The 18,450-nt window shown below is 43.5% G+C and overlaps 1 protein-coding gene across 2 annotated transcripts; it reads right to left on the bottom strand.

The window, feature by feature from the left end:
- Positions 1-6,424: 6,424 nt before the first annotated feature.
- Positions 6,425-18,419, bottom strand: ARL5A (ADP ribosylation factor like GTPase 5A). 2 transcript variants are annotated; one of them, XM_064450945.1, is made up of 7 exons: positions 18,120-18,417; positions 17,426-17,528; positions 16,176-16,236; positions 13,070-13,217; positions 11,868-11,951; positions 9,030-9,181; positions 6,425-8,512 (listed from the first exon to the last, which is right to left on the bottom strand). In XM_064450945.1, exons 4-7 carry the CDS (start codon positions 13,211-13,213, stop codon positions 8,464-8,466), a joined length of 429 nt encoding a protein of 142 aa, XP_064307015.1. In that variant the 5' UTR covers positions 13,214-13,217; positions 16,176-16,236; positions 17,426-17,528; positions 18,120-18,417; the 3' UTR covers positions 6,425-8,463. The 2 variants fall into 2 exon arrangements, with proteins under 2 accessions (XP_064307015.1, XP_064307014.1); XM_064450944.1 differs by lacking the exon at positions 17,426-17,528 and having other exon boundaries at positions 18,120-18,419.
- Between the last annotated feature and the right edge of the window lie 31 nt (positions 18,420-18,450).

The raw sequence follows: 18,450 nt of genomic DNA, 5'->3' as shown, positions 1-18,450 counted from the left end.
TATACTTAAAGCCTTTTAAAAAAAAAAACAACACCACCAAATCACTTCTCAACCAACAAAGCGACGGGATTATTTGGTGCTCAGTACACTGTATACAACCGAGTATTTTCTTAAAGCACAAGAAAACCCATATCGCAATATTAAGGGAAGACTTAGTGGCTTGCTCAGCCTCATGTGGTGCAAGCTCAACGCCCCCGCGGCCACCATCGCACCAGGATGAGCCCAAACGTATGCCCAAGTCACCGCTACCCACGTGCTTAAAAGCAACGCTCACGTACTACTGCGAACTGCAGCAGCTCCACTGGCAAAACATACTCTGCTAAACAAATTCAAAATCATTATAATATATAGATCACCTTGAAAAAAAGGTTGCCGAGCTTACACTGAAAATGGTTCAGTGGGTCTGAAATGAAGGAGTTATTTGGCCGGCTTCATACAAACTGGTTTATTAGTTGTTTACACAGCTCTAATATGCATCCATTAATTCACGTTTCAAAGTGGTACACACAGGTAGTAACAGGGTGTCTGTTAGGATTCAACAGTACGAGGACCTCAGAAGCAAGTCTTCAACAGCACCGACATTTATACTAAATCTTTATTTATGTACAAAAAATTTAGACAATTTTCATCGCTACTATTCCATGATCTGCATCTCTTTGCACGACCTCAGTAGTTTGCCTGCATAAATATACACACATATATATTTGGAGGAAAAAAAACAACCAACCAACCAAAAGCCTTCCAAATCTGAAGAATCAGGGGCAAAAAGCCATACGGAACAAAAAAGTTAATACCAAGAGTTAGCTCTGGAGATTGTGACTATTCCGTAGTTTGCATCTAATTCAACCTCATACTAAAGAACAATATTCAGAGAGAATAAGTCAACGTAGACTGTGCAACAAAAGAGTAATGACACAACCTGCAATTTTAAAAGCGGCAAGAGCATCGAGAAGCTACTATATTATGCTTTTATCTTAAAAACAAGCAATTAAGGAGAAGACAGCGGTCTTTAACTTTCATACAGTCAAGAAAAAAAGCCAAAAACTAACAGCATCTTCTGTTAAAAATCTCTATTTACAGTTTCATCTACCAGACGTAAATGACTGAGCCGAGGCTCATTTCAGCAGGTCTGCTCTGCACAAGGCACTCAGCTGCTGGACGCAGAAGTAAAACGGTCAAAGTTCCGCCGTGGCAAACAATTCTCTTGTGCGCAGTTAAAAAAGATAAAAGGTATTCAACGCTAAAACCGCACCAGAATACAAACCTTTGGAAATACTTAGTTCATGTGAATTTTGATGGACCAATGCAGTGATCTACAGACTAAGATTGAGCAGCACCGCGGGGACGCGAGGCAGGCAACGGGCCCGTGGAATGAACAGTTCAGAGGAACCCTGCACTAGAACAGACAAAAATAAGTATCTGATAACGGTGAGGTTTTTTTAATCACCTTGAATTTAATTGGATTCGAAAGAAAAACAAGAGCAGTTTTGAGAAAAGTCATAGCAAAGTCAAGGAATAATAGAGTTAGAGGGAAAAGAAACAGGCAGGACACAGCCCAGGAGTGGGCGCGGCTTTGAAGGTAGCTCACCTTTCCTTCGCCCTCCAGCAAAAGTCCCACGGAGGAGGAGCAGAGCAGCGTGCGGCACAGGTGGGCCGGCCAGCGTCCGGGAGGAGCTGGAGACAAAAGCCCACCCCAAGGGGAAACGTGCGTCGCAAAGGAAGAAGTCCTCAGCTGGACACACAGCTGAAACCGGAGGCAGGATCCGGAGCGCGGAGAGGCGTTTTGCCATCTATTGCGCCATCGCAATCGAGGGGTTGACGCATTCGCTCATTCCTCAAAACGCAGCTAACGACAGCATCTGCCTGCGCATTACCTAACAGGAAAGTCATTCTGCGCGATTACCACATGGATACAAATATTGCGCAGTTAGAAATAAAGCAAGAAATCCAAAATTAACACCCAGGGAACACGCCCGCTGGGGCTGCAGAGCCAACCAGCAACCTACCTTCAGTACAGTGACACCATAATTCTGTTTTTTAACCCAGCTTTGGTTTCGTCTCTGTCGCTTTCTGAGAAGCTCCCCGTAATCCCCCAGCGCCCCCAAGGCTGCAGACCCCAGCGCGGGGCATGGGAATACGCGGGATGGCACGCACCGCTGGAACTCGGCGTTTTCTATAGGAAAAGAGCTGTTAATTTTAGTTTTCATTCTATTTGAAACCAGCCAACACATACTTATTAAAAACTTATGCCAAACAACCTCTGGATACAAACCTCGTCATCACAGGCTCAGCAGAGCAGCACGTTTCACCCCAACAACGCCCAGACAACCCACCGACCAGGTCAGAAATCCTTCCTTTGCTTGAAAACTGTCACCGCAACACCCACCCACCCACCAGATTTAATGCAAACAGTGGAATTTTGGCAAGTGTTTTCATCCTAAAATAGCACACACCGGTAGTTTTTTCACGAATTCGCAATTCTGAAGTTATCCATAAATGCGTGTTTGCTTGCACGCAGCCCCCCCCCAGCAATTCTGGGCCAAGCTCGTGTTTCGCCTCTTCAACAAGAATTAAAAGAACTCAACGAATTCTCTTCAACTAAACACAAATCAGACTTTAAAAGCCAGGGAAGACAGAAAGAGGTAAGGTGGAGGCAATTCAAGTTCTGATAAATTTTCAGGAAGAAGTTACTCAATAGAATCATAATTGAACTTTATTATAATAAATAGCTTTATAAAAAGTTTTTGCTAAGCTACTGAAATAAACGTGCTTAAATTACAGACGCAGAAGTGCTCAAGCCAGGAAATGCAGCCCTTGCAAGCCTCGGTATTAATTTGAAACAATAATTTTGTATGTTCTGGAATGAAATTTTATTGCAGTATCAGTGTTAGCCACATACTTTACGCATTCCTTTCCGTAAGAAGACAAACTTTTTAGAAAGAGAAGTACAAAATACAAGCGATCAAAAGTAATACGACCCTGGTCATATGATTAATGCGTGTACATATGGACTTTGCACTTGTAAAAACAGACGGATAACGTACTGTAACTACATCATCAGTACACTCATCTGAGAAGTCTATACTCGGAGGATTATAGGTTTAGTGTTGGAGGTTAGTATTATAGTCCAGTATTTGGTAGAGCCTAAGGACAAAGAGCTGGGTTCCCTCTGCCGCCTGCTTGCCGCCCCGCCGGAGGCGGAAGGGCGGGCTTGGGTCTCGAGCAGCGCATACAGGCTGAGGACAGGGCTGTGCCTGCCCGGTTAGAGGTTTTGAAAAAGAATGTAGTAAGAAGTCGAGGACGCGGTGAAAACATTCATGAAAACATGACACTGACACTTCAGACTGGATCGGTTACCATTCCCCTATCACACACTACCAAATCGTCAATGTATTAGCCATAAAAGCACTCAGGCTTCCCAGTTTGAGGGGGTTTGGTTTGGGTTGGGTTTCTTAGTCTTTGAATCTCTCCGCAAGAGAATACCGTCTGTTCTTGCCCACCTCTTCTACCCTCCGCAGTGTTTGACGCAGGAGGCATTTACACAAGAATAACACTGAGCTGATCACCTACAAAGAATGATTTATGCCCTCCTAGGTAAAGCAGCATTTTCTAACTTAATTCAGTATCAGCTAAGTTTTCTAAATTTACAAAGAGGAAAAGCTTAAAAACCACCTTGCCCAGCTTGTGTCCCTACTCATGAGAAGCCTGGCTTAAAAGGCTAAGGGCGGTCCATGAGTGCGGTCCCGTCGTGACAAAGGGCACTGTCGATGTGAAGGACATTTTCCAAAAAAAGTTTCTGTACAATATAAAAATTAACCAGTAAAATCCTAGTAAGGCAAGAATAAAACTTCTGCGTATGGTTCTAAAGCACATTGTAAAAAAGTTACAGTGGCAACCACTTATAATTTCTCAGGTTTGTACATTTAATATATTCACTGCAGCCATTATAGTCAAGTCACGCCTGTGTTTATAATACATCTCACACCTATATGCAAAGACATTCTTCCTTCTTAGCGCCATTCGTCACGACACCAAATCACCCCTGTCCCATACTGCTCCACCATGCACCATTTAAAGGCTTCAATTACATTCATTTGAATTAGCTGAAAACTGTTTCTCGGACATAATTAGTCCGACAGTAGAAAAGTTAATGTTTTACTAGCCAGTTAACAAGGAACTACTTACATGAGCGTGCTCACAAGGCCAAGTATTTTTGGATTAAGTTATTTAAATAGTTCCTTGAAAAGAATTCCAGCTAACCAGTCTGATACAAGCACAAATTTAGTATTTCCTCTCGCAAAGCGAGCTAGCTATGGGATGTCTGGCAAACGGAAAAGTGCTTGGAATGTAGAGGATAGAAAGAACTGTAACAAATAAATTTACCATAAATCCTGTTAAAACTGGTGTGTAGGGAGGGGAGAACCCCCACTCATGTACACACATTTTTATGGAAATGGATTTATTTTAAGGAAAATGGAAATTGTAGCACAGGAAGAAAAGAAACGATCACTGAATTAGTTTTAGGCACTTGAGCTGCATAGACTGTAGAAGGTGCCCGTTAGATCCGTTTAACATTCACACGCGCACATGCGCACCCAGGAGCGTACTACAGAATGCAGAGGAAACCAGCTAAGGAGCCTCCAGGGAAAAAAAAATAATTAAAAAAAAAATAAAATGACGCTATGTAGATCCCTGCTCACATTTTCCAAGTTCTATATCCCACCTTTCCTCACAATTAAAAACCTGCATAATTTTCAGATCACAGAGGCAGCATATTGTAGAGTTCATTCACCAAGTTTATTATTCACTAAACCAAAATAAATGTTTTAATTATTGAACTATGAGTTACCGCTATACTTTTTGGCTAGTAAAATGGCATTCTGCAGCATAAACTTTAATAACTGTTTTTAAAGACCCCTCCCTTTTTCTGCATAATACCCTAAGAATAAATTTCACCAAGAACAAAGGCAGTCATCTTAAGCTTCAGCCGAAAGCCAAGGCAACACAACACGCAGAGGGTGAGAACACAGAAGCAATACAAATCCAGGTCATGACTCATGTTAAGACAATCACTTCCAAACAACCACCGAGTGACGCTCACAGCAGCGCTGATGAAAAGTTAACTTGCTTTTCTATGGACAGAACTGTGAGAAAAATGGGACTTGTCCCACGGAGAAAAGGAGGAAAAAGCTGTAAACAAAAAGCACATACAAAAAGGGTTTGTGTGTTCAAAAGCTTGTCCGCTCTTCTCCAGCTCTGCCAGGTGACTACATTTAAAGACATTTCTAACATTACACAAAAGGCAAGGTGTGTAGGAAAGGACCGTCACAGCCACACCGCCACCATGAGGGTATATACATGTGTGTCCTCACGTTCACCTCGTTAGTATCTGAGCAAACACGCTCGTTCCCATGAGGAGCCTACAAAAACTTTCCTACAAAAATTTCCACCGCAACGTCTGGATGAGGCTGTTCTGCTTTTGTGATGCTTTGCTGCACTTGAAGCACGAGCACACCAACCACACAAGGCAAGGATTTGGAATCGGCACCTCTGTTTACAGCGGGGTGACAAGGGGCTCCCCAGCTACAAAAATCCATCACCCTTAGAATCTTAAGATTCTGAAAAGAAGGATTCTGAAGAATCCGTCACCCTTAGAATTCTGCAAATCCAGAACTCAAAATGAAGGTGTGTCTTCCTTTGATTCCTAAGCCTCAGTCAAGACTGCTACAGGCACGCGATGCGTCAGTAAGCATTGGCCACCACGGAATTCTTGCTAATGAAGAGCAAATCTGCCCTCTAAAACACTACGGGATCACAAAAGGGATAGAAAAGATGACGCATCACCATACGTGACACGACACGCACCTCTCCTGTAGTTGGGCTAAGGCCGGATCGCTCACCGCCCAACACGCAGACAAGGATTTACTCTTCAGGGCACAAAAGACACTGCTGCAACGGGCAGCCTTCATGTGCGCAGTTACTTCCAACTCCCTACCGGGGTTTGTTGCCACTTGTGGAACAATGAAGTGAACCACGCAGGACCTTAGAGGCCACAGAAAGTGGAAGCGGCCAGGATAACGAGAGGGAAAAAGAGTAAACATACTTTTACTTATGTGTAAACAGGTCTGGTTGCAACATAAGCCTTACCTGGAAAAAACACCGCACCTTCACTGGATGGACGTACTAAGTCCTACACGTTTCAGCAAAGGCGTAAGCTGCAAATGCAGTGAGCAGCAGGTATTCCAATACTCTCTGTGATTTTTCTTTCATTAACAGGAACAACTCATGTTCTTAGAGACAAACAAAAACCCAACACACACACAGCCTGTGCAGAGTCAGGCAAAAGCCTGCAGTCTTTAACAATACTAAAGTAAAATATTTTAAAGGGATGAAAGGGAAGACATAAGACTCAAAAACCAAACGCTCAGGTTTATAAGCAAGTCTGCTTTTTCTTTTTGAAGACTAGAAAACGTACAATTCCATTTCATATGCAAGTGTGCACAAAGCTCGTTTTTTGAAGATGCTATCGGATAAACTGAGAGTCTTTGCATTAAATTGTTATTTCTTCACACATTTATACATTTTGCAAACACCAGTTAAATACTGATATCTATGTGCATGCACTATAAATATATGCATGTACACCTTAAAATGTTTAACAAAGACAGCAGATTCCCTAGGCAGTGAGCGTCATAAAGAGATACCAAAAATATATTAAAAAGTTAAATTCTTTACCTGCCTTTGTTAAATACAGACTTTTGGAATTGCCTCCCTTCTTTTCCCCACAAATTCACGACGTGATCCTCAGTGAAGCAGGCAAACGGGAAGGCAGGTGCGCTGACTAGATTATCCCACAACCAAAGATAAGCACCTTCAAAAGCTGAAACTAAGCTTTTTCTGGAAAATGTCTTTTCCGTCCTTATCAGATGTCTGAGCTAAGAAATGGAAGGGCATTTTAAACAAAGCGTTATTTCATGCTGCTCTAGTCCCCAAACATCCATCTCCAACACAAAAGCCTACGGTTAAGGCTACGTACACAACACTGACACTTCAAACCCTCCAGCTGCCATCCCACTGACAAGCCTGTATTCTTTAAAATGCTAATTCTGAACAACTTCCATACGGGACACCCATCCCGTCAGGTGCCACAGTAAGAACAGATCATCACAGTGTTCTGACGCTTCTTTATAACTCACCTGGGGACTGTGCAAGGGAGTTATATTTTCAAGGAGTACTGCCCTGGAACTTCTGTGGGAACTCGATCAAGGCGTCACTGACAGCTTTTCAAGTAGTGTAATCTGTTTTGTTCCCCTTCCCCAGCCCCGTTCCATCCACTGCATGTAGATACATACACATTTTATGCTATCCAAGAGAAGTTGCCTTCTTCTGAAAAAAACACTTAATGCAGAGCACAACTTGTTTTGTTAAGATTCCAGTGGGACTTTTAAACATACTTTTGTGCCTCTTCTTTGGTTCAGAAAAAACAAATGACGACATTTTTCCCTTTATGACAGCTAAAGGTACTTCTACCAGACTTCAATCATAAATGAACAGCACTGCAGAAAAAGAAAAGCATGACATGCACTTTTTGGAATCACCTAATCCCATGATGACTACAATAAAAAAGAAAATCCATTTCATTTTAAACTCTCTGGCAAATTTTTACTGTTTGCCAACACTGTAATTTGAAGCTCGATCCATGTTCCCCAATCCATTACGGCATCCTCCCTAACTGCAAAATCACATGAGAAACAAGCAATGGTCTTAAAAGAGAGTTTGCTTTATGACGTTGTGGTAAGCCAGCTGTCCGACGGACGTTACAGCCATACAGATAACGAAGGGAAAGGAGTTGTGAGACGTGGGCGGTGTCAAATATTAGTACTACTGTCAACATACTGATTCCACTTTACACACTGGTCTGAACAGATTGCAATGAACCTAAAACTGAGGTATAAATATACACAAATATGTACAGTACACATACAGGAAAATATTTTTGCATTTGTAACATCGGTAACCTTAAAAATACTGGAAAGTTGATATCTATGCCATTGATTTGTTTGCTAATTTACTGGAATAATGAAGCCGACATCTTCAACTAGAGAGGACTATAATGGAAAAATAAAACTCAAAATGAAAAGCTCCTTCCTCTCACTTCATCTTCACCACGCTCAACGTTGGACTGTTCTGAGTGGCTGTATCTTGAAAAGAAGGTTGATCACAGCTTTTAAACACATCCTCAGAGGAAAACAAGCAGGAAACCAAACTGGAGACATCAACTGCATCTTTCTTTTTGCTGAATGGTCTGAATTTATATACACCTGTGTGTGTGTGCATCTATGTAGAAAATAAAGTTGAAATCAGTTCCGTATAAATACATCTAACCCATTAATTCTGCCACTGTGAAGGTAATCATGGGCACGCTCTTTTTAAGCAATGTCTGTGCAAAGAGGTCATTAAAAATCATCTGATCTTAAGTCTTGACATCATCCATTCGAGTCCTTGGCACAGTCTGCAAACAAAAGAGATAATTTTTAAGGAATCCACGCACTTCTCAGGATGAATTCAAAGATAATTCCGTGGCACCGATTCAAATTCTTCCTAAGAACTCTGTAATTCTGACTGAAGGAATCATTTCCAGAAACAATTCATGCCGAGTGCAGCATTTCCTAGATCTTACTATGCAATCTACAGGTGAGAGACACCAGCTCCCAGCTCTTCAAGTTGTACACTGAAGTTATCTCTAATCATCATTGTTCTTAATAAACCAGAACAGATTTTAGGTTGTTCCCACCCCCGCCCTCATCAGGCCCAAATCGTATTGTTCTACCACTGTGAGGTGAGGCTGCGGATTTGATGTGGAAGTTGGTTTTCAGATCACACTGATCCTAAGTCAGTGTGTTCTCAGCCCCAAAATCTTTAAGTCTAAGATTATTAATGACAGGGGAGGATTGTGCGTTAAAACCAACCACAATAAAAATACCAAAATATTTGGAGATTCCCCTCCTACAGACAAGAGTAACTCTTACCCCTCGCCAGTTAGAGCACAGCATGCCTGAATGTGCCACTGGTGATCCTTAATTGAAGTCAGTTTCAGAAACTGAGATATTTCAGCTACTGTCATACACTCTTTAACATCTTGCTTGTTCGCAAAGATCAGCAAACCTGCTTTTTTTAAGTCCTAGGGAGAAAGAAGAAAAGAAGATGATTACAAATCAGCCCTCGGAGGCAAAAAATGTGATAACAAAGTAGAAACTTAAGCCCTAGTTAAAAAAAAAGAAAACAAAACCCTAAACTATAAAACCCTGCAGGCTGATCAACATGCAACTTCAGAAGTTCCTTTGATCCAGCAGACCAAACGCCCAATTTTTGCCTAGGCTGATCTGTAAAACCACGCACAATATCTTGCTGTGCGCCGTGAGGCTCAGAGGCACCCTGTACCTCTGCACACGTGCAGCTGCAGTAACGCCGCACACCTCTGACAGCCAAGGCCCCCCCATTTAACCCTGACCTTGCCGATCATTCCTGCCTGTGTATCGACCACTGCGTTCTCCTGAGCCTGGCTTTCTGTATATACACACACCACGCTTTTATATATCACCGTACTGTTAAGATCGATTTTAGTACCAAATCAGCAGACTGTGCAGCAGTTCTTAGGCGGGGCAACAGCGGGTTACTCCACCAGAACTTTTTAAGCACTGGCCAAACCTTGCCAAGCTGAGAGCAGCAAGCGCCGGCAGCGTGCGTGCTGGCAGCCAGCCTGGCACCGTGGCTCACCAGAGCCAGCAGCATGCTCTGCCTGCGCAGCAGCTCTGCAAGGGAATTCCCAACCGTGAAGAAGCATTAAGGCTGCCACTGACAGTGTAAAGCAAGCTGCAGTGATATTTTACTTAGAGGATACACAGAATTTGTAGAAAATGATCACTATGCAAAGGATAGGCGTCTACTTGATCAAGCACATTACATAAACTTCTTTATAAGGCCCATGCAATATTTAAAAGCAGTACTAACAGCAACTCTAGGGGCAAGCTTACTTTATCTCAAGCTGCTTGGAATTACACTAGTACCGGCACGTATTATTAAAAATATGTCCCTCCAAAAGTAAAAAGGTCTCCCCAGAAAGCTAAGACAGCTCAATCACTTAAACGCCTATCAGGCACGCTAATTTTTACAAGCGGTAAAATCAATCCCAAATGATTTACTGGTCCAGAAATTAGCTGGAAGTGACCTGGGCAATTCAATTTTGCCTTAGGAGAAATGAAACTGAACTGGTTAGCAGAAAGAAAAGACTTCCAAGGCCTGCGAGGAAAAGCTATTTTAAATAAGCATTTTACTTTAATTTCAGCTTATATGTATTGTTGTTCTCTCCAAACATCATAGCACCTGGAGAGTTTGCAGAATATAGTGAAAACATCCTGTTGTAAAACAATGGGCACATTTACTGTTAGATGGGTGCTTTCAGAGCACAGAAATAGTTTCCCAACACGAAGCAAGGGCATTCACGCTTCTTGGAGTCCCAGACTTCCCTCATTTCAAATCCAGCTCGTTAACAACTTCTGCATCTTCCTTTACAGATTACAAAACAGAAGATGCAATTTCATTTAGCGACTGCAACAGACTGCAGAGTACATCTCTGCAATTATGGCAGCAGCAGACCCAACAGCAACATTTAACACACCAACACAACCAAGAAAGCTAGACCTACTTTATTAGAATTTCTTTTATTAAATACAATTTTAATTTAAATACCAAAAATGAGAAATTCCAGACACTAGGCAAAGCACCTGTTTTTTCTCAAATGCTTAGATTACCATGATCACTCAAAGGGAATACATAGGCAGTCTTTGCCCTTCCTGCAGTCATCTACTAAACAGTGGCTATAGTTTAAATATAGGTGTAATATTTTGGGATGTAATGCCATCAATTTTATCCACAACTCTGTATTCTGACATATAAATTTGGAAGCTCAGTGTCCAGTGTCATTTCATACAAACTGAGCCAGTCTGCATTAAAGCTGGCTCAGCAGTCCCAGCAGTCGTCAAGCTCCTATAAACACATCTTTAGTGAAAATCGGGGCTCTGGTCCTGCTGCACTGGATTAAAGTCTTCACGACATTCAGGTCATGCAATAGGTGCTCCTTGGCTTATACGGCAGTCCAGCATTTCAGAATCAGACCCACATAGCTCAGTTTTAGACCTGACACAGGGCTCAGTTTTAAAGAGAGTCTTTACAAGTTAGCAAACTTTACTCTCCTTCTGTTTGTGCCTGGAATTACAGAACGAGGGCTACTGTAGCCGTAGGCAGCCCATTTCTTCAGTTTTATAGCTGGTTGCTATAAGACATATTATTATGGTTGTATCTGTTTCACTGCGAAAACAGAAAACATTAAGCAACCGTGAAGCTACCGAAAACAGTAATTAAGTTGCTGGAGGAAACAATGGTTTTTCAAAACGATCTCATTCAGATATTAACACAGATTGAAGCATAAAACCCACAAAAGTCATTCATAGGTCCTAACTCCTGTTTCACTGAAGCACTCAGAAGTTGAAAAGCTACTTTCGTGGGAGCTCCCTTTGGTAATCTGGTATTAATTTACAGCTTTATTAGGAGCTTCAGAAGAGACAGAGCCTCGAGCAGGAACTAGACAGCTCTGGTACGGTACTGCCCGCTGCTGGGAGAGCACGACTGCGTTAATGTTTGCCCTGGACTTCACCGGAGGGGCCTCTCTCCATTCTGCTCTGCCTTCAGCTAGCAGGTGTGAGTGAGGGCTTTCACACACAGCACGCGGATCTCCCTCCCTTAACAGGTATCATCCAGATCTTAACCACAATAAATATTAAAGCAAAGAAAAGATAGGGTCTACTCACCTCATGTGCTAACATTTTATAGAGTTCTTCCTTAGTCACAGAAATTCTCTCTCTGTCTGTGCTGTCCACAACAACTATCACAAACTTTAAAAAGTGAGAAGTTATTAGTTAGTGAACAAACTCTATCTTTCTGGCCACACACTTGTCAGCAGAACAAACTACTGTTCCCACCACATTATCCAGTCAGTCAGGAGTGCGACTACCCGCAGCGCTGGTACGGTTTACAACTTACACCATGGTTTGTGCACAAAAGTAGCTCTGGCACCTTCTGACTTTCCATTTTCTAATTTCAAGTGAAAATTTTATATTGAAAGCAAGTATTTCTCTGTTACCCCAGATTACAAAGCTATGTAAATAGATGTAAATCCAGATCTGGGATAAAGATCTTTGCTTAGCATAACTGAATTAGCACACAGATCCCTCAAATAATTTGTTGCAGCCTTAAAAAGATAAACTGTATCAAGCTTTCTCCCTCTACTTCAAATATTAACATGCAAATAGGTATTTGCAAGGGATTTAAAAAGAACCTGTAAGCTCCATACATACACGCAGATACATGTCATAGCACCTTATAGGGAAGCACAGGAGAACAAAGTTAATTATTATAACAACTTTTCTTTAAAACTACCATTGATAACATATAGGAAGAAAAATCAAATAATTATTTTAATCAAGGTCAGTATATGTGCTGCAACTTCATCGCTAAAGAGTTCTTAAAATTCTTGGGGGTCCTTAAGTAAACTGATCCCGGGATCTTGCAAGCCAGAGCTCCCCGGCGGGAGGAAAACTTCTGGGCTTTGGCCTTACTTCTGAGGGGCTACACAGGTTTTAGAGTACCTGCTACAGAGATAGCGCAGTCACGGTGCCCTCTAAACGTGGGGATCTGCAATACCAGGATAAACTGAGCGCCTGCCCTAAGGCCACAGATCCCCAGAAACAGAGTCCTTACAAACAAGTTGTTTTTAATTGCAACTCCATATTCCGCATCTTATGTAAGAAACAGAAAAGTGACTCGTACAACAGCTCGCTAAGGAGGCTTCCAAAATCAGAACAGGAGTACCGTGAAGCAGGTACGGTAACATTCAAAGCCCAGTTAATGCAGAAAGAATCTGGAAGCGTGTCTGGGACAGACCTCAGGGGCGCTGTACCCCCTTCACCAGCAATAGTTCCACAAAGCCTTCCAGCAAGGCATTCGTTCTTACCTCAGTGTTTGTGTAGTAGGTGTTCCACGAAGACCGAAGAGACTCCTGCCCCCCAATATCCCACATCAGAAAGCGTGTGTTGTTAACCACTATCTCTTCCACGTTGCTCCCTATGGTGGGTGAGGTATGCACCACTTCGTTCATGGAGCTGCAGAGGGAAGAGAGCCACTGGGTGAAAAATGCCAAAAATTGGCAAGTTACCTGCATTATCAAGCATCGCACGATGCCAAATCAACCTACTTCTTTAAAAACTAAACTTGACACTTATTCTGAGGTAGGAAGCTTAGGGGGGGAACTTTAGCAAATCCTTCTGTGGCAAATAGAGACAAGGCTTGATGGTAGAGGGTGAATAAAAATAAAAATAGCAATAAAAAAGGACTTGGTGAACTATATAATAATCGAATTATAAAGCTGAGAGAGCATTCACAACCAAAACTATATTATAATTAATTAAATCATAAAGCTGATTCAGAATATTGCTTCGGAAGCTGTTTTAAGCAGTCAGCTTTCTTTTCTCCCGGCTGGTTTTTGCACACATGGGAAAGAGCAGTTGTTTTGCTTCAAGACTGTGTGGTTAACCCACAAGATTTCCAAAGTTGCAGAAAAACAACAGCTCATCATCCAGTTCCACCAAACATACATCTCGCTCTCGTTCCAGTATAGGCCACTAAGAGTGTATTTTCTTCCCCATTCCGTTACTTTATGTCCCTCTCCCTTCAGCCTAGTCCAATAACGCTACTTTTTGGTGGCAAAATGCTGAGATACTTTAGAGACACTGAGTGCAACTTTGTCATTAAGATCACCAGTCTCACATCAATGGCGATAACCAAATGTGTACTCTGGATACTCCTGAAGTTCAAATTATTTAAACTCTACTGCATGGGATATGCAAAAAAATTAGAAGTAGCTTCAAGGAAAACATCAACCATTTTCAAAGAACTTGATTTTACTTCTCATAATCTTGATATATTTTTTCATGTTATATAAACTTTTTTTTTAAGCTTTAGCAGAGCTTTTAGTTACAGTGACAGCAATTTGAGACTTGTAACAGTGCTGGAATATTTATTGAAGAGGATGCAGAGAACCGAGGAGATAAAGGGGTGCTCTGGTGTTCTGAAAAGGAATGCCAGTTACCCGGCATCTTAGCAGCATATAACAAGAAACATTCTCACCACACACAGTTGAAGGCAGCTATATAAGGGAAGGAAAAGGATTAGAAGAATGAACCATAAAATCAAATTAAGGATAACAATGATATAAGAAGATGCCTGTGGCTGATTTCATATTTAAAAACCGCGTTTGAGCAGAGTTCTTTTAACGCTTGGAAGAGACATGTCACAAACCCCCTTTCCTTGGCTGAACCTGCAGCCCTTCACATTCAAGCTGTCGGCATCTCGCCGTTTGCAATACGATAGGTGGATTTTTCCCTCGCCCCCACTGAAACGAGCGTGAAGCTTACTGGCATTTCTAGACACCTGATCACAAAATTCCTACCGCTACTTAAGGGGAGGGAGGAGACCTGAGTATGAGAACAGGAAGAAATGAAGAATCTGTGGAGCTGCTGCGATCTGTTCAAAGAATCACCACTCCAGCGTCTGCTGTGACCCTCCACGACATCAAAGTAACAGCCAGCGCACTAACCAACACCAGCTGTCCTGCCAGTTATCCCTGCCCATCTCTTATCAAAAGAGTTAAACGCATTCATTCATGTTCAGAGCACTTATCTGCCACGAAGAAATTGTAAGAGAACGAATGGGATATGCATGCACAGATGGAGGTAGGGTTTACAGGAGGAACAGAGGACCGTACTCATACAGAGCTCTCTCAAAGCAGCAAACGGGAAAACAAGAAGACAGAAGGGGAAGTCCTGTGGAGCTAAAACGGGTATAAAGGAAAAGGAGGCAGACAGAGATCCACTGTACAAAAGGGAAAAGAAAACACTGAGACTGCAGAAACAAGAAGATGAGAAGAATCTTGAGCCACTTGGAGGAAGTGGAAAGACACAGGCTGCATTAAAACGCGCCAAGGACAGACCTCAGCTGCAGTAGTTACTAGTTCTAAAAAATATTCTTCGTTCTATTTATGTTTTCTAAAATCTATCACTCCCGATTTAAATAATAACAACCACCTTCACCTTTTCACTGCCTCTGCAGAGTGTGATAGGACATAAGCGGCTGGAAATGCTGCATGAGTTTCATGTTTCAGAAAGGCAAAAGCAGATCATAATTTGACAAAACCCAAACATTTTAAGCGTAGGGTTGGACCAGTACGGCCATATCACTTAAGGGGAATTATTTCTGATACTGACTCAGGACACTTCCTAATGCCAGACTACTTCACGTGAGGAACCACAAATTTGTTTCTATTGTGAACAGACCTTGAGTCGCCTGTCCCACCCAGAAGGTTCTGAGTCTGTGACAAATTTGTACCCTTTTATCAAAATGCAGTTGAGGGCCAGAGATACGAAGCTCATACAAGTTTCATGTAAGCCAGCAGCAAGCGTAACGCAAGACAAACACAAGCCAATCCCACTATTGAACACAGAAGCTGCATGACAGCGCGAGCCACCAGGCACAGAGCTGTGCTGTCCTGGGTTCTCCCAGTGCTCAGCCTTCCTCCTTCATCCCGTACCGCAAACGACATGAAAGTACATCATCTTGGGACACGGGACACAAGCCACGGCAGGAAGAGGTCAGGCTTCGCTGCTTTGCTACTCACAGAACGATTTGGTTAGTATTTAAGTGCTGCTGCACATATCGGTTTAGCAGCACTGTCCTGTGGCTAACCCTCAAAATAATCATATTTTACAGAGTTGGCAAACAGCCTACACAGTGACACCAAAGGCAGCTGTGATTAAGTGGTAATAGTAACGTAATCTGATAAATAAATGCTCTGAACAAAACCTTATTCATACGGAAGGCAAAATAAAGACCTTTCCAAACTCTATACCCATGCCCTGACCCACTGCCACCTGCACTGTACAGTAATCTTCAGCATAAAGCTCTCAAAGTAAAAACTAACGGGGAAAGCAGCAACAACAACTCGGAATAATATGCACAATGCGCACCTTGAAATATGTGAAAAATCATCTGCAGTTCATACTTACAATTGATAAAGAATAGTTGTTTTTCCCGCATTATCCAGACCAACAATGATTACTTTGTGCTCTGAAATAAAAACATCAGTAGTAAATCACACAGTTAATTTTGCTATCACGATAACAACGGCGTTACGAAACAAGGTTTGCGACGCATTTTTGACTCATTTCCTAAGCAAACACCGCCAGACTTCAGGTGCCACATTTCATGGGCCTCAGCTAAAAGTTCGTTTGTCTGCGGAGGTGTACAAGCCCGCGCGCTGTTCTGAGCAGGTAAGCGATTTCTTCCCGTCTGCACATCCATAGGAACGATTTCTGAGAGATTACAGGCGGGTTTTTTCCTCCCCGAAACCACCAGAGCACCCTCATGCTGGAATCCGTTCCCAAGCTTCTACACATTTTTGCAGATTGTAACAGATTGTACTCTCTGTTCCCCCCGACTGCAGTAGTTCCCCAGAACACACGCTAAATGTTCATTTCCAAGGCCATACCTTTATTATGGCCTGTAACCTCTTAATCTCCCTGTGAAGAGTTGTTAAAAACCACAACACCGCCGATTTGCACTGCGAGCAGGGTGTTCCACCTGTCTCCCTCAGTGTCCTCCTTTTCTTTCAGCAGGTTTGGAACCTGGAGAGCAGATCTGCCTACGGATATTTTACAGTACGCATTCGCCCAATTTAGTTTTAGATGAACCAAAGAGTAACACACAAAACTACTCTGACACATATGCGAACACGTTTTGGAGCTCAGTGCCAAAATCAATTATTGTTTCTATTTAGCACCTTCTTTCCTGTACACCACAAAATTGAATTTGAATTCTACAGCTGGTGTTGTCAAGCACATTCAAATTTATGATTTCCAGGAGGAGTGAGCACTGCCTGCTCTCAGCCATATTACACAACTCTTACTTGCGCATATAACCTCGGCTCCAATGGGACTATCCATGCAAGTAAAAGCCTTGCGAGAAGGGGCTTTCTTCCCCCCCTCCCCAGTGGTCCACAAGGGCAACAAAAAGCCGTTTTAAGTCTGCCCAAGCTTCAGACGACCAGTGATCAATTCCTTCGGTTAGCAAAGTACACCCGCATTGATTCATCGCAGAGGAGAGAGGGAGGGGATAGGGGTCAGGTAAGTGGAGTTTCTCAGTTTTGATTTTATCAATATTGTGTGGTTTTGCAGAGTTGTCTTATGTACCGTCAAATAGAAATTCCGGTTTTAATAACTTTGCATAACTGCACAATATTGTAAAAATATCTGCTTACCTGACCCCACATAACTAGGAACTTTTGTTTCTGGTGTGGTGTTGCCAGCATAGTGGATGTTAGGAAATCAGCTGGAACAGAAGCTCTGAGGTGGGGCTGGATGCTACAAGACAAAAATATTTTGTTGGATTTGTGCTGAGCGTTAACGGGGATAGAGTCGGGGACGTTCAGCACACACGTGCGTTTAAGCTCGCTCAGGATCAAATTTAGACGAGCTTATAGACACAGATAAGGGCACCAGCTTGTGTTTTATAGCTAAAGTTACAACTCTCGTTAAAACCTTGCCGTAAGTTTAAGCGTAAGGTATGAATCTGGCAGTTTGGCTCGTTACAGGCGTTGCAAATCGGAAGTTATTTATAACATTTACTCCGCAGACGAGCAGTTTTGCCAGGCTGATCACTTAAGACCATTAATAAAGCGTACTCTGCAGGTGACACGGCGAGACTACAACGCGACCCAGCCCTATTCCTTCGGCAGGCGTGAATAATTCAACGCCCACCTCTCGGGAAGCGAGCTTCCCGGTGACTTGGAGGAGGGGAAAGCCAAGGGTTAAAGCCCCCCGAGCTCTCTGGCCGCCGCCTCGCCTCACACGGGCGGCCCCGTCTCCCGCCCCCGGCCCGGCGCGGCGCGGCCCCACACGGGGCGAGGCGGAGCCCCCGCCGCCCGCCCTCGGCCCCGGCGCTCCCGCCCTCACCCTGATGGTTGAACAGCCTCCATATCCTGGTGAAGAGGATCCCCATCCTCAGCCGGGGCAGCTCCGGGCCTCGCCGGCTCCCTCGGCGCCTGCCGCGGGGGCTTCTCCCGCTGCCGGAGGGCGGGCGGCGACTCAGGGCCCGGCCCAGCGCCCGGTGTCCCGCTGGGAGGGCGGGAAGGGGCCTCGCCGGGCCTGCTGCCGCTCGGACATCGCCGCCGGACCCACTCCGCTCCCGTCTCGCCGCCCGACCGGACCGGGAGAGCAACGCGGGCCGCCGCGGCCACCGTAGGGACGGGGGAGGCGGGGGAGGGCGCGTCGTTGTGACGTCGGG

The sequence above is a fragment of the Phalacrocorax carbo genome, chromosome 5 (genome assembly GCF_963921805.1).
Source record: "Phalacrocorax carbo chromosome 5, bPhaCar2.1, whole genome shotgun sequence".
In the NCBI taxonomy this organism is placed as follows: Eukaryota; Metazoa; Chordata; class Aves; order Suliformes; family Phalacrocoracidae; genus Phalacrocorax; species Phalacrocorax carbo.
The sequence above is the reverse complement of the archived record's forward strand: the minus strand, read 5'-3'. Positions and strand labels throughout refer to the sequence as shown.